Genomic DNA, 25,789 nt, shown 5'->3' on the forward strand with positions numbered 1-25,789 from the left:
GGAACATTTCCTAGCACAAAACCTGGATAGATCTGCAGGCTCTTGGACCAAGCAGGTGGCTTTGTGGAGTAGGAAAGGAAGAAGGATGGGAATAGGTATATTTTAAGCTGGTCTTGCTCACTTTCGTAAGACAAAGTAGGACCAACCTACGTCTGTGGGAACAGGGTCTAAGTGATGCTCAGGAGGGTTGTTTGTAAAGTAAAAATTTCATTTTTAGGCTTTTCAGCTCCTCTTGACCTCCCCCCCCCCCCCCTTTTTTTTTTTCTTTGTGAGTATTGGCAATTTTCTCAAAAACAAAACCCCCCAAAATTCGTCATTGTCAAGCAAGTAGACAAGGCTTGATGAACAAGGAAATAGAGGTTGGGTATCTCCAAATAGTTTATTTCCAGCTGACATGATTATATGATGTTAACTCTAAATCCAGAAGTTATCTCAGTCTGTCAAGAGCATGCATTTCAGTGACTGAGCTCTACACGGAAAATCCTTGTTGCTGAATTTGTCTGTGTCATCATCTCAGCTCTACTACTACCCCCAGTCACATATCTCTTGCTGGACAGAGGTTGACCTGTTTCAGGTGCCAGACCACAAGGATGGCAGCACCAAGCACTTACTTGCAAGGTTTCCCAACAGATTGCTGCGCTTGAAAACCCATGCAGGCAGCAAAGGAGCAGGCAGCAGTGTGCAGAGCTGCAGCATTGCAGCACATGGAGAACCAGGGCTCTGTCAGAGTCCCATCAGCCACACAGCCTGGCCACACAGCCTGCTTCCCTCCTGGAGATTAGGTGAATTTTACTGATCCATACTTTTTATGGATACTCTTGTTTTTCTGATCCAGGTGGCTGTGGCACTATAAGGATCTTAGAAAACAGAGGTGTAGCTCTTGTAGGACAGTGTGATTCAGTGCAGTAAAACAGCACATGATGCATCCATGTGCAGCCATGCAGGAATGAAACTGGAAGAAAAGGCCAGGACTCCTGTGTCACCCTGGAGGTGGCTTGTGACCCAGACAGGTCAGTAATCACTCTTGGTGCCTGGACCTTCCCAAACCAGGGAGAGGGAGGAAGCATCAGACAGGGTTCTAAGATGAGTGGTCTGTAGAAGGTGTATGTGCCGTGCAGCCACTAAGCACAGGATGACAGACTTGTCTCCATGGGAAACCTCTTGCTGTTCTTGCAGTGATGTTTCTGACATATCTGAGCAGCACTGGTGGAAGTGTCACCCATTCCCATGGGAGAAGCTGGGACAGCACAGAGAGAGGAAAGACAAATTATTGAACAAAGAAACTGGAGCAGGCATCTAAGCCCACCTTAGAGGAGGCTATGGGCTTGCCCTGGCCAGTATTAGAGCTTTGTGTCACAGACATGCCTAGGGCATGTTGACTTGGTCTGGAGCTCAGGGAAGAGGGGCCCATGGCTAGACAGAGGAGTTTATTGCTTCTGGGGGCTGGTTACCTTCAGACAGCCCTGAAACACCATCTGGTTCCCTTGGCCAAGTCAGCAGTCTCTTCCTGGGGCTTTTCAAAGGAGAAGGAGCAGGTGAGGCACATGGAAAGGTGTGATGGGCTGGGGAGCTGCTGACACTACAGAAGCTGTCATAGATCACTGTTTGCTGGGCTGTCTGGGTCCTGAGGGTCGTGAGTCCTGGCCATCAGCAAGACCTGGTGAACTGAAGGTTAGGCAGTGAGCCTGCCTGCCCTCCTGGTCTGCCCTGGTGGAAGAGTGAGGTGAAGGGGAGCTCCCTCCCACCTTCATCCTGCCTGACTACAGATCTAGTTAGGAATCCAGGGTAGGCCACGAAGACACCTCAAGAGCAACTCAGTCCACCCAAGATTTGTGCAGGGCTGTAGATGTGCTGTTGTCTTTTGATTTTAGGGAGCATTGGTCCTTCAAGTTCAGCTTGAGGTTAAGTGGGAGAATTCCTTGTTCTCCCCTGTTGATTGTTCCTGTGCAGCAGTGTGTGACAGTCTGCTGTATGCACAGTGCCCGGAGTGCCCAAGCAGATCCCCAGAAGATCTGGCAAAGGGTGTCCAGGCAGAAGGAATCAGAGCTTTTCTTCCATGAGACTGTAGGATCACACTTGTGAGGTGGGAGCTGACCTGTGGAAGGGAGGGCACTGGCTATTTCACAGCACTGGCACAGCCAATGTATGAGGTCTTCTTCAGGTTTAGAGCTGAGAGGATCCCAGAGGAGGACTGGGGCTCGCTTGGCTCTGTTGGTTCTTTGGCATAAGTGAAGATGTTGTGACATCTCCTTTTGCACGCATATGGTCATTTTTGGCTTCTCAAATCACCCTGTTGTGAAGTTCCAGGGGAAGCGCAGAAGTTTCCACAGGAAGCTAGCAGGAATCCACACACTGATTATTGCAGTACTGCTTCAGACAGACTTACCTGGGCTGGCCATGAGGCCATTTTCTTTCTCAGAGATAGCAATCCCAAATGGTAAGATTGTTTGATGTTCATGAGGCCCTGTGTCTTCAGACAACAATGAAATTGTGGCCTGCACATACTTCAGCACTGATACTTATATCCTGCCTCTTGAAACTCGATTTTCATTTTGTGGGGAGAAGGAAAATGAATTATATATGGGCAAGAGTGATCATATTGAATCGTAGAATCATAGAATGGTTTGGGTTGGAAGGGACCTTAGAGATCATCTAGTTCCAAACTCCTTGCTATGGTCAGGGACACCTTCCACTAGATGAGGTTGCTCAAAGCCCCATCCAACCTGGCCTTGAACACTTCCAGGGATGGAGCATACACAACTTCTCTGGGCAGCCTGTGCCAGTGCCTCATCACCCTTCTAGTAAACAGTTTCTTCCTCATATCTAATCTGTATAAATCTTTTTTTTTTTTTTAGTTTAAAGCCATTAATTCTTGTACACTCCATGACAAAGAATCCTTCCTTGGCTTTCCTGTAGGTAATGGAAGGCCTTTCTAAGTTCTCCCCAGACCCTTCTCTTCTCCAGGCTGAACAACCCCAACCCCTTCAGCCTGCCTTCGTAGGAGAGGTACTCCAGCCCTTTGATCATCTTCATAGCCCTTCTGTTGACTCATTCTAATACATCCATGTCTTTCTTGTGCTGGGGGACCCAGAGCTGAATGTAGTACTGCAGGTTGGATCCCGTGAGAGCAGAGCAGAGAGCGAGAATCACCTCCGTCGCCCTGTTCTCCACACTTTTGATGCAGCCCAAGGTGCAGTTGGCTCTGTGGGCTGCAAGCCCACACTGCTGGCTCGTGTTGAGCTTATTGTCAACCAATACCCCCAGGTCCTTCTCCTCAGGGCTGTGCTCAATCCATTCTCTGCCCAGCCTGTATTTGTGCTTGGGATTGCCCCGGCCCAGGTGCAGGACCTTGCACCTGTTTTTGTCAAACTCCATGAGGTTTGCACAGTCCCACCCCTCAAGCCTGTCCAAGGTCCCTCTGGATGACATCCCTTCCCTCCAGTGTGTCAACCTCACCACACAGCTTGGTGTCATCCACCAACATCGACCAATCCCACTGAATTGAGATCATCTACCATTTTGTGCCAGCATTCACTGATCATCCTTGCTCTTCTGCTACCTGAGTTGTGCAGATAGACAAATTTAATATCACCCATTCTGGCTTTAAAAGCAAGAAGTCTCCAAGCATCCTTCAAAATCTCCAAGCATCCTCCTTTACCCCTGGAGAAGCACTTAGGGGCTAGTGGGGCCAGAATCTCCACTGAGCTCTCCTGCACCCTGGCTGCTCCAGTACCCCAGGAGCATCCATCTGACATGCAGGCTGGTGTGTCTGAGGGTGGGATTGCAAAGAGGTGCAAAGCAAGGTGCTGTGGTGAGAGAGTGAGATGGGAGCCAATGTGGGGTGGAGACCAGGAATTTTGCAGTGGGAGTAGGGGACACATCCAGCAATGGGAGAGGACAAGGTAAGAGAGAAGGCACTAGGCATCTTTATGGCCTCCTCCTCAGGCTGTGTATCCCTGGCTGGTTTGGGTGGAGGAGGCTCTGGCTGGCCAGAAGCATGGCGGAGGGGTGCACTGAGGGCAGGTACCCCTCATTCTCAGGTGTCTAAGGCTGGCAGCTGCAGTGCTAGACTGTGGGCATTTCAGGGCCTTTTGGAGGTCTTCCAGCAGCCTTTCAATCTGGGAGAAAGTCCTCCTGGGTCTGGGATCATGTCTGCAGTGTCATACTGGGAGTTTGGGCTGGCCAGGAGGCAGCAATCTGCTGTTCTCTTGTAGACAGTGTCTTCTTCCCTGATGAAAGGGCTGACTACTCCCTCTTTAATTACAGTAACGAATTTAGCAAGTTGGTAGCAGAGGAGTATCTCAGCTTCTTTGACTTCACTGGCCTGACCCTTGACAAAGCACTCAGGTGAGCTGGTCTCTTGGCACTCCCGCGTCCGGGCTGGCCAGAGCAGAGTACTGTGGTGGGTTTCTCCTCTGGGCTTCCCAACTCCACAGAGGCTGTCTGTGCAACAGGAGCAGGGACTGGGGGGAGCTCTAGGTTGTCATTTAATTTTTACTTTGGTGTCACGTTTGGCACAACATAATGCCACCAAAAGTGGTATTTAACAGGAGGGCCCACAACCTGCTTCCCCATGGTGGAGAGCAGCTTTCCCAGGAATCCTGTTTTGTACAAACTCAGAGCAAGTGGGATCAACTTCTGCCCTTTGGAATGGACAACCCATCCTGTTGCCATTGGGCCAGAGGTGGGTCAGATCTCAGCTGAGAGCATGTTTCCCTGCACAGGTCAGAGCTTGTTCCATAGAAACCCTTTGCATTGCACCTGCAGGGGCCAAGGGGTGCACAGACTGGGGGGAGGACAAAGGCGTTCCTAGCTGCTCTGAGGATCCCCTTTCCACCTCTCTCCTTAGCGTGGTTGCTTCCCAGTAGATTGATCCATGACATCTTTAAGTATCATTTTCTCTTTGCAGGACATTCTTGAAAGCATTCCCACTGATGGGAGAGACGCAGGAGCGGGAGCGGGTGCTGATTCACTTCTCCCGGCGATACTGCCAGTGCAACCCAGAGGAGAGCACTTCTGAAGGTACCACTTTCCTTCCCAAGCTCTGCTGTGGCACTGCTGCACACTCACAGTGCACCTGTGTCACAGAGCCTGCACATAAAATTAACCATCCACCTCCTGAGTAGCAACCACTGGCCAGACCAGGCTGCAGCTTATTCTTCCTCCGGGGTGCTGCCCTGCTGACCAGCCCTGCCCTGGGAGGCACTGGGGACACCAGGCACTGTACAGACCTCCTCGCGAGAGTCCTGTGTGTCCCCTCAGGGCCTGATGGCCTGAGTGTGGGCTCCCAGTAACAGGGACACACAAGTGCAGGTGAGCTGTGATGAAGGTAAGCTCCTCAGCTGTGACCTGGCTTAGTGGCTGCCCTTTGCCCAGCACCAGGGGAGGGAGGGAGTAATTCTCAGGGGTAGTGAGTTACTGCAGCTGTGGCTTGCAAAGTGGTATTGGCTCAGCCCAAGATCTTGTCCACTGAAAGAGGTACAGCTGAATGGAAGACATTTCCATACAGATTGATAAAGACCATTGGCTTGCTATGCACAGGGGTTGCATTCTTTGCTCTCTACAAGTGCAGCAGGGGAAAGCAGAGATGGATAAAATCCTGGGCTCACTGGAACTGTGTATTTTGTTAGCCACTTTCAGAGACCTTCTCCATTTATATTGGCTGCATGAGAAATTATCTGCTAATACAAAAAAAGGGTGAACCCAGAAAGTTAAACTCTTCAACAGTGACATGGCAATCAGTGGAGATGTCCCTGCTGCTGGCAGGAACTGCTTTGAAAATATTACAATCCTGAAGAGTACAAAACTATTAAGACTAATGAAAAGTGGAACTGAAACACATCACTGATGCCACTGTCATGACTCATTCATAAACAGTGCTACAGCATTAGCTGTGATGGTGGCAGCACATTTCACAAGGCTGGGAAGGACCACACTGCAGACCAAATGCAAACTGGATGAGTCCCAAGCAAGACAGATCTGTGCTTAGTGCTGAAAGTGAAAGGGGCTTAAAAATACAATTGTAATCCAATCTAATAAATATGTACAAGGCCTGGAGGGAAGCAAAGTAGCTCTTGCAGTTCACACCTTTTGCAGACACTGGATGTGCAGTGATTGAGGAAACTATTGCAAGCTGATGGTATTCCTTCAGAATGTAGTTCCTTCTACTTGTGTCTAGACGAAACTGGCACAGGGTCTTCCACCAAAATGAAATTTGAGCCACTACATGTTACTTAGATGTCTAAAGAAACATGTGTGTCTGTGGTAGTCTGTCAACGTAGAAACGTGATAAAGCCAAAGTAATTTGGTCTGGAGATGGTCTGGTGGCTGTGAAGATCTTACAGCCCTACCCTTTCAGGGCATTTCTATGTGCTGATTCAATTACTCTTCCACTGTTGGAGACACAACTGTTGCAACACCAAGGGTTGCTTCAGCCTGCATGACAGGATGCTGCAAACACGGGAGGCAGAAGCTCTGACTTGCTGACCTCTGAGTGGGGTTGTAGGCCTTTCTTCCAGAGAGTTGTGGCTTGGACACAATGTGGGTGTTCTCCTTTATTGAAAAGGGCCAGATGTCGAAGAGTTATATGTATGTGCTATGGCACTGTTCTAGCAGAGAAAATGAATGTGGCTGAGCCAAGCAACAGCAAGTGAATAGCATGTTTTGGGACATCAGCTCCACCTGGAGGCCACGGAGGGCATGGTCTATCTAACCCAAGCAATGCCGTAAAGCAAAGTGAAAATGTCAGCCCCAAACCTCCCTTAGAGAATCCAAAGTACACAGTAGGAAGGTATTTTTTTCCAAGCTTAAAGCTGCTTCCTGTGGAAGTGAGGAAGCATCTTTCTTAAGAGGTGATTCTCTCTTGAATGTCAGTGACAGCAAGTCCCTGCAATTGTCAGTTCTCAAACAGAAGTATGTGATGTTCCCACAAGAAACCCTTCCTTTCTCAGAGACTGTGGTTATTACTAGAGAGAAACTAACGTGCTCAGTTACCTTCATCCTAGGCTTGCATGTCTTTGGTTGCCTTTAATTATCAGTGTTTAGAGCTTGGCCGTGAGCATGAGGTGCTCAGGGTCTGGTCCATGAAGCAGCACACCAAGTCATGAGAAGAGCAGGTTCAGAGGCCAAGGCTATAGTATTTTGGCACTCTGGCCTCTCCTTGGAGTGTGAGGCATCTCCCTGCCGTGAGGTGGTGCATGGAGACAGACAAGACTCTTGACCTTAAGCAGCTTAAGGACTCAGCATGGTTTTGAAATAACTAAAGCCACCAGCCCAGCTGGCACAGAACAGGGTGCTGTACTGTCTCAAATGGAAGGAAAAACTGTATTTGTTTATTGTCAGAAAGACAAAAATTCTGCACTCTCTTTTAGTAATAATTTTGTTGGAGGACTGAAGAGCTTGCAGACTGCACAGGAACAAAGGCTAAAAACCTCAGGACAAACCTGTGTGGTGACTGTCATCAGCTGGAGGAAACTTGATTAAAGTACTCTGTTTCCCAGAGTCTCTGCTACATTCTGCACTGGTGATGGCACAAAGTGGACATGGGGGAAATAGAGATGGGGTCAGCAAAAAGTCTGATCTTTATAAAGCCATTGAGAAAATTGCTTTCAAGCCAATTCCCTGGTGATCATTTCAGGAAAGGGTAAAGTTTGAGAGGAAAAAATGTATCTTTTTTATCTTTTTTTTTTTTTTTTTTGTATCTTTTTGTTTGTTTGTTTGTTTTGTTTTGTTTTTTAAACTACCATGCACAGTTGAAAGAAACGAGCATTCCTTAAGGTCCAAAGGCATAGCAACTAATCTTACTTTTGCAATGGGTGGGCTGCCAAAACAGGGCAAACACTGAAACTCTGTGGAAAGGAGAATAATAATAGCTGTCTGACTTGTGTTTCAGATGGGATTCATACACTCACCTGTGCCCTGATGCTGCTAAACACAGATCTTCATGGCCATGTAAGTAGTACTTGGAGATGCGTCCTTCCTTCTTTCCCATCTATTGTAGAGGTCTTTGCCCTTAAGCAGTATGCATTTCTGGAAAATCAAGATAGGGTGGCAGAGGGTACTCTGAACAGATCCAGGGGAAATTGTGGGTGCTGGGACCAGTTCTGGGGACAGACCTTCTATTACTGTCACTGCACACTCAAGCCAAAGTCACATCTGATGTCAGTTATCTCATATAGGCACAGGCAATGCAGCTTTCTTCCCAGGACCTACTGCATACATCAGCCATGCCACAGAAGCTCTCATGGAGAAGTCATCACCACCAGTTTTTGTGGAGTGGCAAACAGCAGCTCCAATTGTGCTGCTTTTTCTGGTGGTTCAGACATGTGACACTCACCTCATCTGCAAAACTGCAATGGAATCATTAGTTTCTTACGGGACCAGATCTGATCATTCATTCCCAGAACATGAAGCAAATCCCAGCTGTTCCTTTTCCCCAAGACATTACAGAAAACTACTGGAGAGCATCACATCAGAGAGGCCTTTGGATAAAGAGCTGGGTGAGCAGAGCTCACTGCCCAAAGGTGTGGCTGGATGGAAAACAGCAGAGGCTATGCATAAGTTGGATTTATTCCTGAAACATCAACTAGATTGTTCCCAGTGTATAGAGAGGAGAGCAGAGTAGGAGGAAGAGTCACTGCAGAGAGAGATGGGACTGGGCATAAGGGACACACTGGGACGCTGTGTTCCCTTGGAGAGCCCTGCCGTAATGTTCAGCTGGGAGTATGCACAGACTGTGCCCTGCTCACTGCTGTGGGAAGATGTAGGCGCTGTTTATACAGATCTCCTTCCTGCTCTCCAGCCATGTGGTGCAGACATAGAGCACGGCTGTGAGCCTCAGAGGACTGTGCACAGGGCTAGAGGAACTCTTCTAATCTCAGGTCACTGAAGCACCTTCTTTCCTAACACCTCTGAAATCTTAGACCTGGAGCCACAGACTCCCCATGGCTTCTGTGAAGCTGGGAGGTGGGAGGGTGTGGGTGTGGGTGCGTGGATGTGTGTAAGGCTTGTTACAGCAGCCTGCATGTATGAAACCCGCACTAGTTTTAGTCCCTTTTTCTGCCCCACAGTCCCATGATTTCCAAGCTGTATTATCAGAGTCCTCTTCTGCCTCCGGCTGGTAACAAGTAGTTGTGCATCTGCAGAGACTTGCCCTGATTTATCTTTATGAGCCTTTTAATGAGATGGCAGTAGGCCACAACCTCACTTTTTGTATACTGGTTTATAATCACCTTTGAGAAGAGCCTGTTTCTGTAAGAGTAAGAAGATAGCACTGCATGAGTGCTCTTCACCTATGATGGCAAAGATGCAAAGGCCGCCAGCTTCACCGGTACCATCCTGACAGTCCAGCTGGGAGACCCTCCCCATCATTACACACCGTGGCAAAGTTTGAACGCAGCAGTTGGTGGAGGGAATTACTAATCTCAGCAAGAGCATCCTTTCCAGATATGCACTGTGGCCTACACCAGGCTGGCTACAGCTGCCACAGCTTCATCCTCTTGGGAATAGGTAGCCTGTGACCAGTATCACACTGTCTCACTCCCACATGGCTGCCAGTAACATATCTAGGAAAGTGTCTTTGCATGTGGTGGGACAGCACTGGGCCCAGCTTCCGGGAGGGTCTGACATAACATTCATCCTTCAACAGGAAAGTTTGGAGCCAAGGAAATACTTTTATCAAGGCATTTACTGCAACAGCAAAAGCAGACAATAGCAGAAGACAAAATGCACCTTCACTCAAAAGGAAAATAATTTTGTCTGATTGTTTTAATTAAAAAAAAAAAATCCAAAAAGTGTCTGGGAAGGTGGAAATTATTGAAAAGGAAAAATAAAAACAAACAGAAAAACAATCCTCCCCCCCCCCCCCCAAAAAAAAAAAAAAAAAAGCCTCCAAAACCTTATCATTTCAATTTTTCATTGACAAGCTGCCTAGTAGACCTGGTGAGAAGAAATTATCTCATGCTATCTAGGCAAGGAAAAATGCATCTTTCTTTTGACCAGGTGTAGAAATGCCTGAACTTTTCTTTGAAAAATCTTTTCTTTATTTTTCCATGTGTAACATTAATTTCTTCTTCTCCTTCTCCTCCTTTTTTTATTCCTCCTTCTGCTTCTGGAACCTCTCTTTCTGCTCTTTAATCCTTTACCAGGTGGTAAGTGCAGTCATTCTAGTGTTTTACTTTAAAGCACTAGCATTTGACTTGGGTTTTTTTGTTTGTTCATTTTGGTTCTTTTTTTTTTCTGTGTTAAAAATTAAAAAAAAAAAAAAGGAAAAAAAAAAAAAGAGAGAGATTTTGTTTGTCTGGATTCCTAAGTTGTTGTGCAGTGAGTGTCCTTCACTACTTGGTAGCCCATTAGCAACTGATATGAGTCACATAAAATCCTCCTTGTGCAGAGAAATTGCAGGATACCTGGAACTGTGTGGCTTGATCTCTCACTCCTTGTTTTGTTAAATATGCTGTTGGTATATTATATATCACTTTTTTTTTTTTTCTTTTTAAATTTCTTATTTTAATATTGTGTGTGTGTTTCAGTGTTTTCCTGTACATTGCCACGGAATGGGACATCCCTTTGGTTAGGAGAGGGGGGAGTTGATGTTTCTCATTAAATGGCAAATTGTCTACAGTAGTGTCTCCACAGTGGGCTAGTTCACCATCCCAGTACTGATGATCACATATGCTGAGTTCAGGACTAAAAGTGATGAGACTGGCTTTAAAACATGAGATTTGCACACGGACACACCATAGTTCTACTTTAGTACTGTTGATTTTCTACTGCAGGTACATTCAGACCCTGTTTTGAAATGGTCCTGCAAACATACTATTTTTAAAATGAGGTGCTCCATTTTCATAGAATCACATGATTTCTGGAGTTGCTGTTAAAAGCCAACAGTTATCAGCAAATGTTGCAAGCTTTTTAATATAAACCAGGTTGTTCCAGCACTGCACAATGCTCTGCTGGTGCTGTTTGAGCTCCAGGAGATGTTATGACAAAGTACTCCTGTGCTCTATCTTTGACCCTCAGAGACAAAGCTTGGAGATGTTTCCTTTTCAACGCATATCTTTCTTCCTCCTTGTTCAGAACTGCTTGCCATGGAAGGACAGTGACAAATCAACACCTCTTCATCACCAGCACTCTCAATTACATTTTGCCCTCAGAGTACCAAGTACTTTGCTGAAACCCAGCTCGTATGCTCACACTGTAATGCAATGAGCTTAAGCATTCATTTGAAAAAGCAAACCAGCAGCTCTCATGGCCATTGGACAGAGCATAAAAATGGGACCCGTGGCAGCTCCTAACACCACATGCATCACTATTTGTCTTAAAAACACTATGATATCGTCCTTTGAGACAAGCTTGTGACTTCTCATTAGCTATGTGTGTTAGTAGCACTCGGAAAGCTGAAGTGCTCTGACAAACAGCCACTGGAGACACCTGCAGAGTGACACCAGTCTGCCCACAGTAGCTTTGTGTGGTCTAGGGGTCATTGTCATCCAAAGTCTGCAGGATCATTCCCTGCAGCATGTTGATTTTGATTCTGCGGCCTAAAATAAATCCACTACCAGATCCCTTTGTCCAGTCAGACCAGCAACCCTCACCCTCATGATGCAGCATATGTAGTTTGTGTTGTTGTTTTTTTTTGTTTGTTTGTTTTCCCCAGGAGATAAGTATTTGAGGAAGGTCAAGAAAGCCTGAGTAAAAGCAGGGTCTGCCAGGGGCAGGATGCTTATGCTGGGAAGCTCATTGTGGATGCACTCCACTCACCACTTTGTACCTATGTTTGATGCCTGGTGCCTCCAGCCAGAAACTCAAACACCTTACAGAGGGAGGGCTGGGGAGAGACCCCAGATAGCCACCCTTTATGACCTCTGGCCACCAGAAGCCTGCTTCTTCTCCTGGGACTTTCACATGGCACTTCTTTTCCCACTGAGCACCCAGTGTTCCCTCATCCATACATACCTGCACAGCCTCCTGATGCTGGGACTTGGAAACAGCCAAGAAATACCAGGCTACACCTGAGTATCTTCCAAAGCCCCTTTTTAAAAATGTGTTCTCTCACCCTCCTTCCTTTCTCCACCCCCATGCCTGTTGTGATCCTGGCTGGTTTGTTTGTTTGTTTGTTTGTTTGTTTTGCTGTAATTCACCAACCAGCCAGTACACAAACCTCCCCTCCCTCTGCTGAAGAAACATAGCATGTTTGCAGGCTTCCCAGCAGGTTCCCTGTGCCTGGTTCAGCCACTGAGCACTGTCCGGCAGGAGCATTTAGCTACGGGGTCCAGTTATGGGCAGCAGCTGTGGGGCTTTCCTGTGAGAAAGCAAAGATAGTCAAGCCTCATGCTGTGCTGTACTGTGCCAACTGCAGTGTTCCGAGGCACTGCAGATTCATAACAGTGCTTTTTCTCTCTTTTCCCTGACCTCTCATGGAGGAGACAGGAGGCATCATCAAGAATTTCAGACAGAAATGCTCAAAGCTGCTCAAAGGCAGCATCAGCTCCATGCATCAGCTCCATGCCAAGATGTGTGTCTGCATACATAGATGGCAGGTGGGGGGGGGCTGTTGTGGGTTAATCCCAGGGCCTCACTCTTTGCTGATGCTTTCCTCAGGGAAGAAACCCCAGGGGGTTCTGGCATCAGTCTCTCTCAAGACATTATTTTCTTGCACAGAAAACACACCTTACTGTGCGGGGCACCTCTTAGATCATCTGTTGCAACTTCATCCCCTTCCAGTGAGGGCCTTCCTTTTCTTCCTCATTGAGTCCCTAAGTGGGGCCCTTGCTCAACCTTAGGACCAGTGGTGGTACCTCGTCTCTCCTGCTCTCCTCTCACTACCTCCATTGTCCACTCCATGTGATATCACCACAAGAGCTGTTCCTGGGGACTTTGCTTGAGGGTGTGGAGGCTGCGATATGGCATGACACTGGAGACATGTATCTTTCCTTTGTGATATCAGAATCCTTTTTCTGAACCCTACAGTTCTCACTGACCCCCTCCACACCTCTGTTCCAGTCCTTTGGAAAGGTACGATTGCAGGGGGAGTCAAGGAAAAAGGCTGTCTGCCTCCAGCCCCTCAACCCCTGCAGGCTGAGAAAGTGACCTGGATATGGTGAGGGGTAAAAGGTTTGGGAAGACAGATGTCACAGACTAATATCACAAACTCCAGATGACCTGGCAGTAGCGGCACCAAATTTATCTTGGCATTAGCTGGTGATGACTGAGCTTGTCTGTGCACTGCCCTCACACAGCCCAGCACCTTAGTTCACACACCAGTAGATGGATTGTCTCTCCTTGTAACAACAATGAAAATAACAGTTTTCATCAATCATTGTCCAGTGCTGGTTGTCTTCAGGTGCTGACACTGCATGCTCATACAATTTCCCATATTGTAAGCTTGGAGGCCCATCCCAGTTCCAATATTCAAAGATGGTTTGGGTGCTTGTCTTGAGTTTCGAAGCACAGACCTCGTACCAGGGCCAACCTGGAGGCCAGAGGTGAAATCAATGAGAAAGTTTGGAGCGAGACTTGGAGGTTGCTTTCAGGTGTTTTATCTATACAATTAGAAGAGGTCATTTTAAGTGTTTTGTTGCTGGCATGAGCAAATAAATCAAAGATCCCAATAGAAAATAAGAGCAGAAGATGTGCATCTAGCTTTGAGTTTCTGAGGCAAACCCAGGCCTTGCTACTACATATAAAATTGTTCTTTAAAAAACAGTCTCATTAAAGTCAAAACTTTCCAGAAGTTTAATGTGCTGCTTCTTTGCCTTGCAGAATATTGGCAAAAAGATGTCATGTCAACAGTTCATAGCAAACCTGGATGGGCTGAATGATGGGAAGGACTTTGCAAAGGATTTGCTGAAGGTAATATGGCACACATAGACAGTGGGATGCTGTCGTTATTATGGCAGTGTAACTGAGTCCTACCATGACACTCAGAGCCCTTGAGTCAGCATTTTCTATCACACATTTATTTCATTAGAATTGTAATCCAGGTTATTCCTGGATTTATCTGCCCTCAGAGCATGCCGGGGGTCCCATCCCACCATGGTAGTTCTGTGATATACCAGATAATGTACATTAAAAAAAAGTACCAGAAATACGTCTGTCTGGCACGGATACTTTTCTCTGCCTTCAGTTCCATGTAATTATAAGTAGTACTCCAAGATAACTAGCTCAGTAACATGGAAGATTGGTTAGAGAAAGTATTTTCTCCTTCCATGTGATTTAGCACCACCACCATTTTCTCCACCTGCCACAGGTACATCAGCCTGCTCTGTTTTTTGCTGTATGGAAGGAAGTAGAAAGGGCTAGCCTCACATCAGGGATGTCATGACAAGCTTTAGACATAAACTTCCCCACCAACAGACCTCACCCTATGCCATTCCTCAGTATGGTGAGGGCTACCTGTGTGTTCTGCTTTTCTCGCCCATTCTTTCCCTCCTAGTGCCTCAGAGGAGTCATTGGGAGTTTTCCCAGGAGAAACTGGAAAAGCTGAACCACAAAGTTATTCATCCCTCTCCTGCTTCTCAGGGCAGTGTTCAAGCCTCCACTGTCCCTTTCCCCTAGTTAAGACATAGAAGGTGTTTTGGTATATACCAGACATTTCTATCAAATTTGTGTAGGCCAGAGTTCACTCAGGACTAGGCTCAGCACCCAGAATTTAGCAAAAATATCATGAATGGGCTCTTCAGCAAGGCTGGCTGCCAAACACCTATACTCCTGACATGTTCAGTCCAAACTATAGATAACAAAGGGTTTGGGAGGACAGCAGTTGTATTGCTCACTAGCGAATACTTCTCCAGGACATTTTAGAAGTGAAGGTATCTCTCTGAGAACACAGACAGGGTGTAGAAGAAATGATCTCCACAAACCAGACATGTCTACTATTAGAGACACAGCTAATACCATGTTCTTGTTGCAGACACTGTATAACTCCATCAAGAATGAGAAGCTGGAATGGGCCATGTAAGTATATGTTAAGCATTTTAGAAAGAGACTATCTTTCAAAGTAGCTGACAAGTCTTGAACCCTGCTTTTAGCTCCAGAAGTTTTCAGAACATCTCCTGCCAAGCTCTTAAGTACTGAAATCCCTCCTGTAGGCAAACTGGGTTTATTTATGGTTTAGACACAAAAGCAGACAGAGAGATTGGTGGCAGTCTGTGGGTGCAGGTTCCATAGAATCATAGAATAGAATCAGAATCATTCAGGTTGGCACAATCTAAATGGCACAATCTAAATGAAGGGAAAGTCCCCTTTATTTTCTATTATGCCCAGAAAGTGCCAGTCCCTCTTCAGGTGCTTCAGAGCATGGTCTTTGCTCGAGAAACTCAAGATCTGGGGTTACTTTGGTCACCAAGACCTCCCTTCTCTTCCACACAGTTCCTTCTGGAATCACTATGGGAGAATTGTTATGGCTGGAAGGGACCTCATGAGGTCTCAAGCCCAGCTTCCTCTCAAAGTGTTGACAAATGTTGAATTCAGACCAGATGCTCAGGGCTATGTTCAGCTGCATCTTGAAAACCTCCAAGGGTTTTCTGGCCTTTCCAAGGCCCCTCTGGGTCTATGCACCAGTGTTTAATTATCCCGGTAGTAGCATTTTTTTCTCACCCAGTTGAAACCTCTGGTTCAATTCACAGCCACTGTCTCTTGTCCTCCAGTGAAGAGCTTGTCTCTGTTTACTGGATAACCTCCTCATAGATATTGGAAAGCTACTATGAGGTCCCCCAAAGACATACCTTTTCTAGGTTGAACAAGTCCAGTTCTTAGTCACTTCTCACAGGGCAAGTACTTCAGCCTCTGAGCATCTTGATGGCCTCTGCTGAACTCTCTCCAGCTTGTTGATGTCTTCCCTGTATTTGAGGCTCAACAAAATTGCCGTATGTAGATATGATGTAAAGAGCAGAGGAGAATGATCAGTTCTCTTAGCCTCCTCAGCGTGCTGCTGTTCATACAGCCCAGAATGCTCTTGGCCTTTCTTTCTGTCAGGACACACTGCTGGCTCTTGTTCACCCTGCTGTTTGGCAGGAACCCAAGGGCCTTTTCAGCAGAGCTGCTCCCCAGCCTGTCAGTCCCAGCATATCCTTCTGCAGGACCACACCACACCAGTGGAATACTTTGCATTTGTCCATTCTGCATTTAGTGAGGTTCCTGGTCTTCTGCATGGTGGCCCTGCCCTCACAAATATCAGTTTCACAACCCAGTTTTATGCAATCCACAAACTCAAATGCAGTCTGTCTCTTCCTGCAGATCACTAATAAATGAAAATAAATCTGTTCCACTTCAGCTTTACACAGACACCTGACTCACCTACTGTTACCCCGAAACAAGGTGACAAGTCTGGGAACAGCTAGTGTGGTGGCCTCCATGATGTTTTCACACAGCACTTTCCTCAGCCCTTCTTCCCCTTCTCTGCTGACCACCGTCTGCCTACAGCACAGGCCAGGACCCTCAGCGAGGAGATGGGAGATGTTTGCTCCCTAGCACCATTACAACCCCACTCTTACCTCTGCCTTATAAAAGCCCATGACAGACTCAGGGCCTTAAGGTAACACAGTGAACACCTCTTCTCTTCTCCCACTTGGTCTCAGACCTGTTTTGTCTCCGGAGAATTGTGAGACTGAGCAGGACCTTTTGGGCCATTAGCTCCATCATCTGATGTTCACCGTACCCTGTCCTTGCCAGAAAAGTGTCTGGACATGGCTTGCTTCCACCTCCATCCCCAGCTACCTGGGCTGAGCTTGCAGACATAAGAAGTCTCCTGACTGGTTTCAAAAACAATCTTATGTCGAATCTGTGAGAAAAGCACCAGGGCGAGCGCTGCAGTGGAGATGTAGCCCTGGAGGGCTGGTCGGTGGGTGGACGTGGTCACCAGAGGGAGCTCTCTGGTTCCACAACGGGTGCCCGCAGGGTGCTTTATGTAAGGAGTTCAGCAGGAGTGCATGTGCTGGGTGGCTGCGGGCGGCGTTTACACAACTGCGAGCTCACGCTGCCCTGCTTGGGCACGTCGGAGGGATAGCCACCCCCAGGGCACAAATAGAGCCAGCCAGCAGCATCCAGCCCTTCTCCTGCCCCTGCCACCCTGCCCGTGTGATTTCCTGCACCACCTTGCTTGCTGCACTCAGGCCTGCGACCTGCCTTGCTTGCTGCAGGGTGTCCTGCGTTATCACAGGCTGTAACATGAGGACCCCTCTCAGATCCCCTGATGCAAAATAGATGCTCCCTGACGCGGGGTACCAGACCCTCTGCCTTCTCCCAGTGGCCATCCAGCATGTCAATGCACTTGCCCATGAAGCCCAGCCAGACAGGCAGACACACGGCCAGCACCCCAGCAGCAGGCAAGAGTTCAGGGGGGTCTCTCTGGTGCAGTTCTGAGAACGGGTCCCCACTAACTCCCCAGCCAAGTGTGGTGTCTGGGCACTGCCTAAGCCCCAGGACTCCTGTGGGTGTCAAAAGCTGAGAAATCATCCTTCTCTTCCAAGAGCTGTCTGATGCTTTCGTCACATACTAGCTGTAGGTGGGAAAGTGTGGTATTTTCTTGCTTATATCCCATCTAATGGTTTAAACTCTGGTTCAGTCCTCATCTGAGGTTTGTTCCCAATCTAATCTAATCTGATCTAATCTGGGGTGACCACGTCATTTAGACACAAACATGTATCATGACAGGCAGAAATTCCATGTTTGCTGTCCTCCTTAATGTCCAGAAACCCTGGGAAAATACCACTTCCCATGTAGGTTCTAGTTTCTATGTGCCAAATTAGATTTCACTTCAAACAGGAAGAGGTAGGTTTGGAGGAATCATTGGACATTTTCTGGAGCTGCTCAGCCCCTGCTGTCCAGAGTCCACGACCAGGAGATCTGTGAGAAGTTTGTATGGAAATCACCAGCATTTCTTGCTCTCTCCTGGCCTTCCCTGAGGACACAAATGGGGAGAGATGCATAACCTATTCCAGAGTCTGTTTTTTGATCAAAGTGGCCCATCTCCCTAATGTCTTCAGAGCTTTGGTGCCTCAGAGATACTGAGGACATTCATAAAGCTTCTTCAGTATCTAGGAGACACCAGTTGTGGCCTCAGGAAAGGTTGAGAATCCCTTGTGATACCTGGCTCTCAGCCAAAGACCACTTTAAATTTCTGAATGTGATGCACAGGGTTGGGGACTTTCCCTGTGGAACGAATGTAGTCCTCAGCAGTGCTGTGTCTGAAGATCCCTGGTGTTCAGACAAGCACCTAACCCTTTCTTGCTTTCAGTGACCTTACAGTGAGGCCACTGGGACAGTTAACCTGCCACCCATGCTCCTTTCTGCTGTATGTAGATCACCACCATTGGCACACTTGGTGTGTTACAGTCTCTGGGTCTCGTTTCCTTTTCTTTCTTGACTAGTCTTGTAAAAAATAACTCCTTTTTAAACCAAAACAAATAGGGCACACTGTGACCCCACCCACATGTCCTCCACTCAATCTCTTCTTTGAATTTGTTTCCAAGTGATGAGGACGAGTTGAGGAAATCACTCTCGGAGCTGGTAGACGACAAATTTGGAGCCAGTGCAAAGAAAGTGACAAGGATTGTTGACAGCAGCAACCCCTTCCTGGACATCCCCCAAGCGCTGAATGCAGTCACCTACAAGCACGGTGTCCTCACGCGCAAAACCCATGCAGACATGGATGGGAAGAGAAGTACGTGTTAATGGGACAGAAGATGTGCCCCAGGAAGTAAAAAGCCCTGCCCAAGCCTTCTCCCTGGCTCTCCTGCTGGAGTGGCATTTCCTCACTGTACCCCAGGAAACACAAAAGAGAACCCCCCCCAGATCCATGAGCACCAGCACACAGGGAAAGGAGGGTTTTTTGAGACATTCGCAGATATGGATGGTTTCAGGAGACCTCAGTCTTCTGTTATCACTGGCAAAGAACCTAACAGTGCCTGTCCCACACAGATAGACCTGGTCTTCCATTGTGTTCATGGGCATAACCCTGACTCCTACGTTATGAGCAATAGGTCAAGGCTAGTTGCATGGGAATTGTCCACCTGAACACTGACCTTGGGGACAGTCTGGTCGTCAAAGCTTTGGCCCTGTCAATATTCTGCCATGTGCAGGGTGCTGGTGAACAGGTTGTCTCATAGCTCTGCTGTCAGTATATGGTATTACACAAAAGTCAAATGGAAATACATTTGGGAACTGTTAATGAGCAGTGCTTAATGAAACCTTGGATGACCTCTTTTGCTAATTGATATTGATGGCCCAGTCACTGCAGCCAATTAAAAGTCTTGAGTAGAGAAGATTACCACCAAAGGCCTCCTGCTTCCAGCACTTTCTTAATAGCCCATGCCTTGGAGGACCAGCTCTCTTGTGGTGGTGTAGACAGGCTCCCCTCACCTCCCACCCCTCTCCAGCTTCCAGCAAGCTCTCTTTCCCCAGGTCCATCAAGACGGTGGGTGGTAATGCTCCCCCCTCAGTGGAACTGAAGCTTCCATAGCCAGGGTATGTCTGACGAATTCATCCAAACCAGAGGAGTTCAGGGAATGTCTCTGTTCCTCAAGCATTTAGTTCACAGAATACAAACCCATGTCTGGAGGAACAGAGAGACTTCCTGTATGTGTCCACTGGTAGGTCTGTACCTGCTCGTCTCTGGTTTTGACCTGTTTGTGTTCTCATGGGGAGGCTGCATCTCCCAGCCCATTTCTGTCAACTGACATGTCCCTGATGACAAGCCACTCATAAGCAGTAGCTTGGAGGTGTGTGAGGTCCGGGCATCAGTACATGCCTATGGTGGGTCAGGAAAGGGTTGGTTTTGCCAGAAATGTGAAGGTCAAGTACTAACGACAGAAGCAGGTGTGTATAATTAGTTGTTCTTCCTTTTTTAGCTCCCAGAGGAAGAAGAGGTTGGAAGAAATTTTATGCTGTGCTTAAAGGGACCATCCTTTATTTACAAAAGGTAACTGTGGTGGACTGTCCCATTTGCTGTTTCATGCTGTGTCCAAAGCAGTCCTGCTGTCCTAAGTAGGAAACCCATACATGCATGCAGAGGAGAATCACTGTCCTAGTGCATGTGTGGATGTATACAGAGCTCCTCCAGAGACCAGTATACAGAGCTGGAGATTGCCGTTATTGATGATGGTGTTCATGCTAAGGGCACAGCCTCAAAAGAAGGTCACACAGGAAGAAATATGAAAGAGGAAATGTAGAGGCAAGACTTCTGCAGAAGTGTAAGCAAGAAGTATAAACAAATAAGGGATACTGGGGAGCATGACTGAACAGATATGGAGAAGGTGAATTAGGATGTTGGTGGGACATGCCTTAGGAAGTGGAGGGGGCAGACCATCAGACCAGTCTTGTCCTGGCTATTGTTTTATTAGTTGGCATAGATCTGAGCATGAGTACCTCCTGTGAGGCTGGTATGGAATTCCCCATGCTTAAAGGTCTTTGTCTCCTTTCAACCTTGTCAATTTGGGTCCTTCCATGGGATCCCAAGAGACGTTTTCTGCCTCTCTTCATCTCCGTTCCATAGCTTTCTCCAGCTCCCCTGTTCCACAGCCATCTTTGAGTCAACATGAGTATAAATCCCAGGTTCCCATGGGAGGCAAAGTTACCATGGAAGACCTTACATGCATGCTATGGCATTCACCTCTCTGCCTTTGAAAACCCTTGGATGCTAGGAAGATTTCCATGGATAGTCTTTTCTGTGGAAATATTAAGGAGCCTGAATAGGACATCACTTGAATGTTAGTGAGTCAACCAGGGGTGCCAAATGTCTACTCATCATGAAGCAGCATAACCCACTGAACTAGGTCTGAACTACTTTAGTAGCACATGCTGTTCAGTAACCCATTGAACTCACCTTGCTGAAACAGCATTCCCTATGGGTAGATGTTCCTATGTATTGCAGTATTATCTCCAAAGCAATGAGAGTAAACAAACTTTGGATTATATAAGAAAGGCAGAAAGATCCTCAGGGCAGTATGGAATTATGACTCATTGTTCCTAGCACAACCCAACACTTCTCATGTTGTGCCAGATCCTATGGCACAGGTCACAAAGCTAACAGAAATCTGGTAGCAGCTAATTGTAATTTACCATGTGGATTGCTCTTAGCCAAGTGGTATTTTAACAGCCTCGCTACTCTTTCCTGCAGCTGAGGGAAGCTGCAGTGTACAGGAGAGCCCAGATCATCTCTAGCACTCTTAAGTCTGGCCATCATGAAATCACTCGTCACTGACACTCTTTTTGCATCCCAGCTTCTTTTCTCAACACAAATCTCCATGTGGAGCTCAATGAAGAGGTCCCCATGCTGACCATGGATGATGCATGAAGATTTAACTAGCACCTTTTTTTGGGTCGTTTTTTTCTGTGGAAAAAAAAAAAAAGAAAAAAAGAAAAGAAAAGAAAAGAAGTTCATCAAAATCACAGGAAGCAGTTAGATTTAAATGAGTTTTTCACCAAGCACTTTTAGGTCTAGGTATGAGTCTGTTGAGGGGGATATATTTGGAATGAAATACACATTCGGGATAGAATTTTCTTGCCATGCTGGACCAACATCCAGTTTACTGAAGGTTTTCCTGACTGCTTTGACAGTGTTAGAAGGAGCAGTGAGACCAAGACAGAGTTTCATTGCTGCTGAAGAGGGTGGAGGGGTTGGGCTTTGGCATTGTTATACAAGGCTAGCTACAGTATCTGTCCTGGCTGTTTTATTAACATAGGTTGCTATGCTAGTATTAGGAGTTTAGAATTTAAAAACAGAGTGGGGATGAGATTGGCAGAGACAAATAGCTGTTAGAAAATCAGTGTTCTTATCTAGATGACCTTCAGGAGAAAATGGTTAAAAGACTGAGTGCTTTCTTTACCAGGAGGGACTAAAGAAGCAACACACCTAAAAACACTACGTTACAAAGGTGTCTGAAAAATAACAGCCATTACTGATGTGTCAGTCATACAGGAGGTACGGGAGTTGCTGAGGGTGCCTCAAGGAAATAGGAATGTAAGAACATAACATCGTGCATTAAGAACAACAAAAAATAACCTGAGAAACATTTGGGCCAAAGATTTGGGTAAAGAGTGGTTTCTTAGTTATGAGTCCCTGGCAGACTGTATATGGTCCTCCTCAAAGTACTCCTTCGGCTGGATTAGGCTGTAGACAAAATATTGATTGGGCTTTGCAGATACAGGACAAATGGCTGAGGTCACAAAAAAAAAAAAAAAAAAAAAAAAAAAAGGCTGCCACTTTCAAGCATTCCCAGCATTCACAACAGAGAGTGGGTAAACAGCCTTATTCTTAGTGCAATTTCTTGCCTATGGGATGGTTTGCAGAGCTAAAAAGTTGCACAGTACAGGAAGAAAGCCGTGTGCAAGGCTCCCAAGCTCTCAGCGGAAGATGCCTGCACATAAATATAAGATAGAACCTGGCTTGAGTACAAGTCACTGGGAAGAGATTTTTGTACACGAAGATAGAGGAGAAAGTACCTGCTTCCAGACACACCAGACACCATGGAGTACAGGTTCAGCCTCATCCATTTTTCTCTCAGATCAAACCAAGGATCTAGTCTTTAACAGGAAAATTTCAGAAAGCAATGCAGATAAGTCCAGGGGAGCAAGTTGACTGGAAATGAGAGACAGAGAAAAAGGGGGAGGGAGAGAAGGAGGGAGGGAGGGAGGGTCTGGGGAGACAGATGAAGGAATGGCCAGATGCAAAGAGAGGTAAGAATAGGATAAGACAGGCAGAAAAGTGGGTGGGTGTGTGGTTGACTGGCTGGACGAGAAGAAAGCAGTCTGGTAGAAGCAATTCAGGCAGCATCCATAAACTCACTGATGTAAAGATGTCACATATCATTGACTTGCCAGTGTTAATTTCTGGATTAGCATGTTCTAGCACAGTCTGCTGAAGCAATTGCTTGATCCCCTAAAGGGATGCAGCACAGTCTTGACGAAGAAATGCATGCTTGGGAGCAGGGCACACCTCTCCTGCACTCTAATCCACACTGATCACTGATTCACTCCATGGCCTTTGGCAACTTACTTCACCTCTGTGAAATGGGGATAATAACCCTTAATCATCACACATAGAGGGGTGTTGAGAGGAATGATGGAGGGCTATAAAGCACAAGATGCTTTTGTATGGAAGTAGTGGAAAGGGTGCAGGTCTCAGCATTTCCCCCAAGGCTGCCCTTCCAGCCCCCACCCATGGAAGAGTTCCAGCACTGCCCTGAGCCAGGGACATGTCCTGTGAAGGCAGGCTTTACCATAGTAGTGCTACTTGGAGTGCCACCTTAATGGCCAGACTGAAGAGAAGTGGTTTGTTTTCCTCATTGAATATTTTTTTAGGCTAGTGTGTATGAGCTGAAGAAAATGAGGAAAAACCCCTCACAAGCTGCAGCATGACAAATCTCTGTAGCTCCATGCCTATATTGATAGAGTCATAGGATCATTTGATTTGACTGGACAAGAGCTCTAAGATCATAAGGTCTAAACACTGCCAAGTCTACCACTAAACCTTGTCCCTAAGTACCACATCTGCATGTCTTTGGAATGCTTCCAGGGATGGTGACTCAACTACTTCCCTGGGCGGCCTGTTCCACAACCCTTTCAGTGAAAATGATTTTCCTAATATCCAACCTAAACCTCCTCTGGCTAACTTCAGGCCATTTCCTCTTTTCTGTCACTTATTGCTTGGGAGAAGAGACTGACGCCCCCACTCTGCTACAACCTCCTTTGAAGTAGTTGTAGAGAATGATAAGGTCTCCCCTGAGCCCCCTTTTCTCTAGGATAAACAACCCCCTTTTTGGACGCACTCCAGCAGCTCAATGTCCTCCTTGTAGTGAGGGGCCCAAAACTGAACACAGTATTTGAGGTGTGGCCTCACCAGAGCTGAGCACGGAGTCATTTCCTTAGTCCTGCTGGCCACTTTATTTCTGACACAAGCCAGGATGCTGTTTGCTTTCTTGGCCGCCCAAGTACACTTCTGGCTTACATTCAGCCAGCTATCGACCAATATTCCCAGGTCCCTTTCTGCTGGGCAGCTTTCCAGCCACTCTTCCCCAGCCTGCACTGTTGCATGGGGTGGTTTTGCCCCAAGTGCAGGACCCAGCACTTGGTCTTGTTGAACTTCATACAGTTGGCCTCAATGCATCAGTCCAGCCTATGCAGCCTATCCCTTTGCAGAGCCTTCCTACCCTCAAGCAGCTCAACATTACCTCCCAATTTGGTGTCATCTGCAAACGTACAGAGGGTGCACTCAATCCCCTTGTCATTGATAAAGATGTTGAAGAGAACACTGAGCCCTGGAGAACATCTCTGCTGACCAGCCTCCATCTGGATTTAACTATGCCACCTGGTCATTTTTTTACCCAGTGAAGGGTACACCTGTCCAAGCCATGAGCAGCGAGTTTCTCCAGAAGAGTGCTGTGAAAAATACTCGTTTCATTGCTGTCTGGAGGAGAGGACAGCAGAATCAATGTGCTGGACTCTCACCCCATCCAGGTGTCATACAAAAGCAGGCACAAGAGAAAGAGATTTTTTCTTGAAAAGCAAAGCAAAACAAAACAAAACAAAACAACAACAAACTTTGAGCTGAAGAGCTCGTATTAGTTGTGGCCACTCCACCCCTTGCACATTGGAGTGGACAGTAGCAGAGAGCTGCCTCAGAAGACTAAACCAAAGACATCATGGAGCACTGTCATGGCAGAAAGGAAGCCCAGTCAAGGGGGTGGTGGTACACGTTTGAGCAGATCCTTTGCTTAGGCAGAAGAGACAGATAAATGGGGACTCTGTCATCAACATTAAACGAAAAGTAAATTAAATGAATTTGGAGGGATGCCAAAACACAGCATCCACACATGGCCTCAGTTCCTGCAGAAAACATCCCCAAAACGTACCCTTTAAATGGCTGATACCCTTCAGCCAGAGAAGAAATAAAAAAATAAACACCATCATCATTCAAGGGCTGGGGGCTTTGGGTAACTGAAGCAACGTAGCACATCATACCTTGCCCATTTCCCAGTGACAAGTGTTTATGTGAACAATGTAGGACATAAAAGGCAAAAATTCAACAATGCTGTGATACCAAATTTGCCAGCAAATATATAGCAGCGTAGCACCACAACTGGAAAAGGTGAGACTAATATTAGCATATGATAGCACGTAGAAAACATTGCCTGCATTTCCTCTAGATATGGCAAGACACTATTAATGCTTTAGTATAAATCATTTTTCTTTGAGATTTAAGACAGAATCCCTTCACTGAAAACATCTACATGTATGTTACTATTATGCCTTTGGATATGTTTCTTCCCCAGCAGCTTAAGCACATGCTTAAACTTCCACTAAAGCTCAGAAAGGTATTGAGGCAAAACATAGAGAAGATGCTGTAGGCTGTGAAGCAAAGCTGGCATGCTTTGCTGAAAGGCAAGGAATTATTCTCCAAGGGAAGGCTACACACCAGTATAAGTGCTGGGCACTGTGAAGGCTCCCATTCCATGTGTGTCGCATTATAGAATTACTAAGGTTGGAAAAGACCTCCAAGATCATTTGGCCCAACTGTCCCCCTACAGCCAATATCATCCACTAAACCATGTGCCTAAGCACCATGATAAAGCATCATGTAACTTTAGAGCCATTTGTGGAGGCTTCACACAAAGATTTCCCTGCCTCAGCAGCAGTACGTATAGAGTCATAGAACTGTAGAATGGTTTGGGTTGGAAGTCATAGAATCATAGAATGGTTTGGGTTGGAAGGGAACCCAAAGATCATCTAGTTCAACCCCCCCCTGTCATGGGCAGGGACACCTCCCACTACATTAGGTTGCTCAAAGCCCCAT

The 25,789-nt window shown here is 46.7% G+C and overlaps 1 protein-coding gene across 1 annotated transcript in view; it reads left to right on the top strand.

Moving 5' to 3' along the window:
* PSD2 (pleckstrin and Sec7 domain containing 2) overlaps positions 1-25,789 on the top strand; it is a gene marked incomplete at its 3' end in the record, with an annotated part of 47,167 nt that overhangs the window by 9,502 nt on the left and 11,876 nt on the right. The window contains exons 4-10 of the mRNA XM_082771322.1: positions 4,267-4,347; positions 4,910-5,022; positions 7,892-7,950; positions 13,762-13,851; positions 14,912-14,955; positions 18,471-18,661; positions 19,848-19,918. Of these exons, the coding sequence (XP_082627448.1) occupies positions 4,267-4,347; positions 4,910-5,022; positions 7,892-7,950; positions 13,762-13,851; positions 14,912-14,955; positions 18,471-18,661; positions 19,848-19,918 (649 nt within the window). The remainder of the gene's footprint in view (positions 1-4,266; positions 4,348-4,909; positions 5,023-7,891; positions 7,951-13,761; positions 13,852-14,911; positions 14,956-18,470; positions 18,662-19,847; positions 19,919-25,789) is intronic.

Source organism: Aythya marila (assembly GCF_965140915.1).
Source record: "Aythya marila genome assembly, chromosome: 14".
Lineage (NCBI taxonomy): Eukaryota > Metazoa > Chordata > Aves > Anseriformes > Anatidae > Aythya > Aythya marila.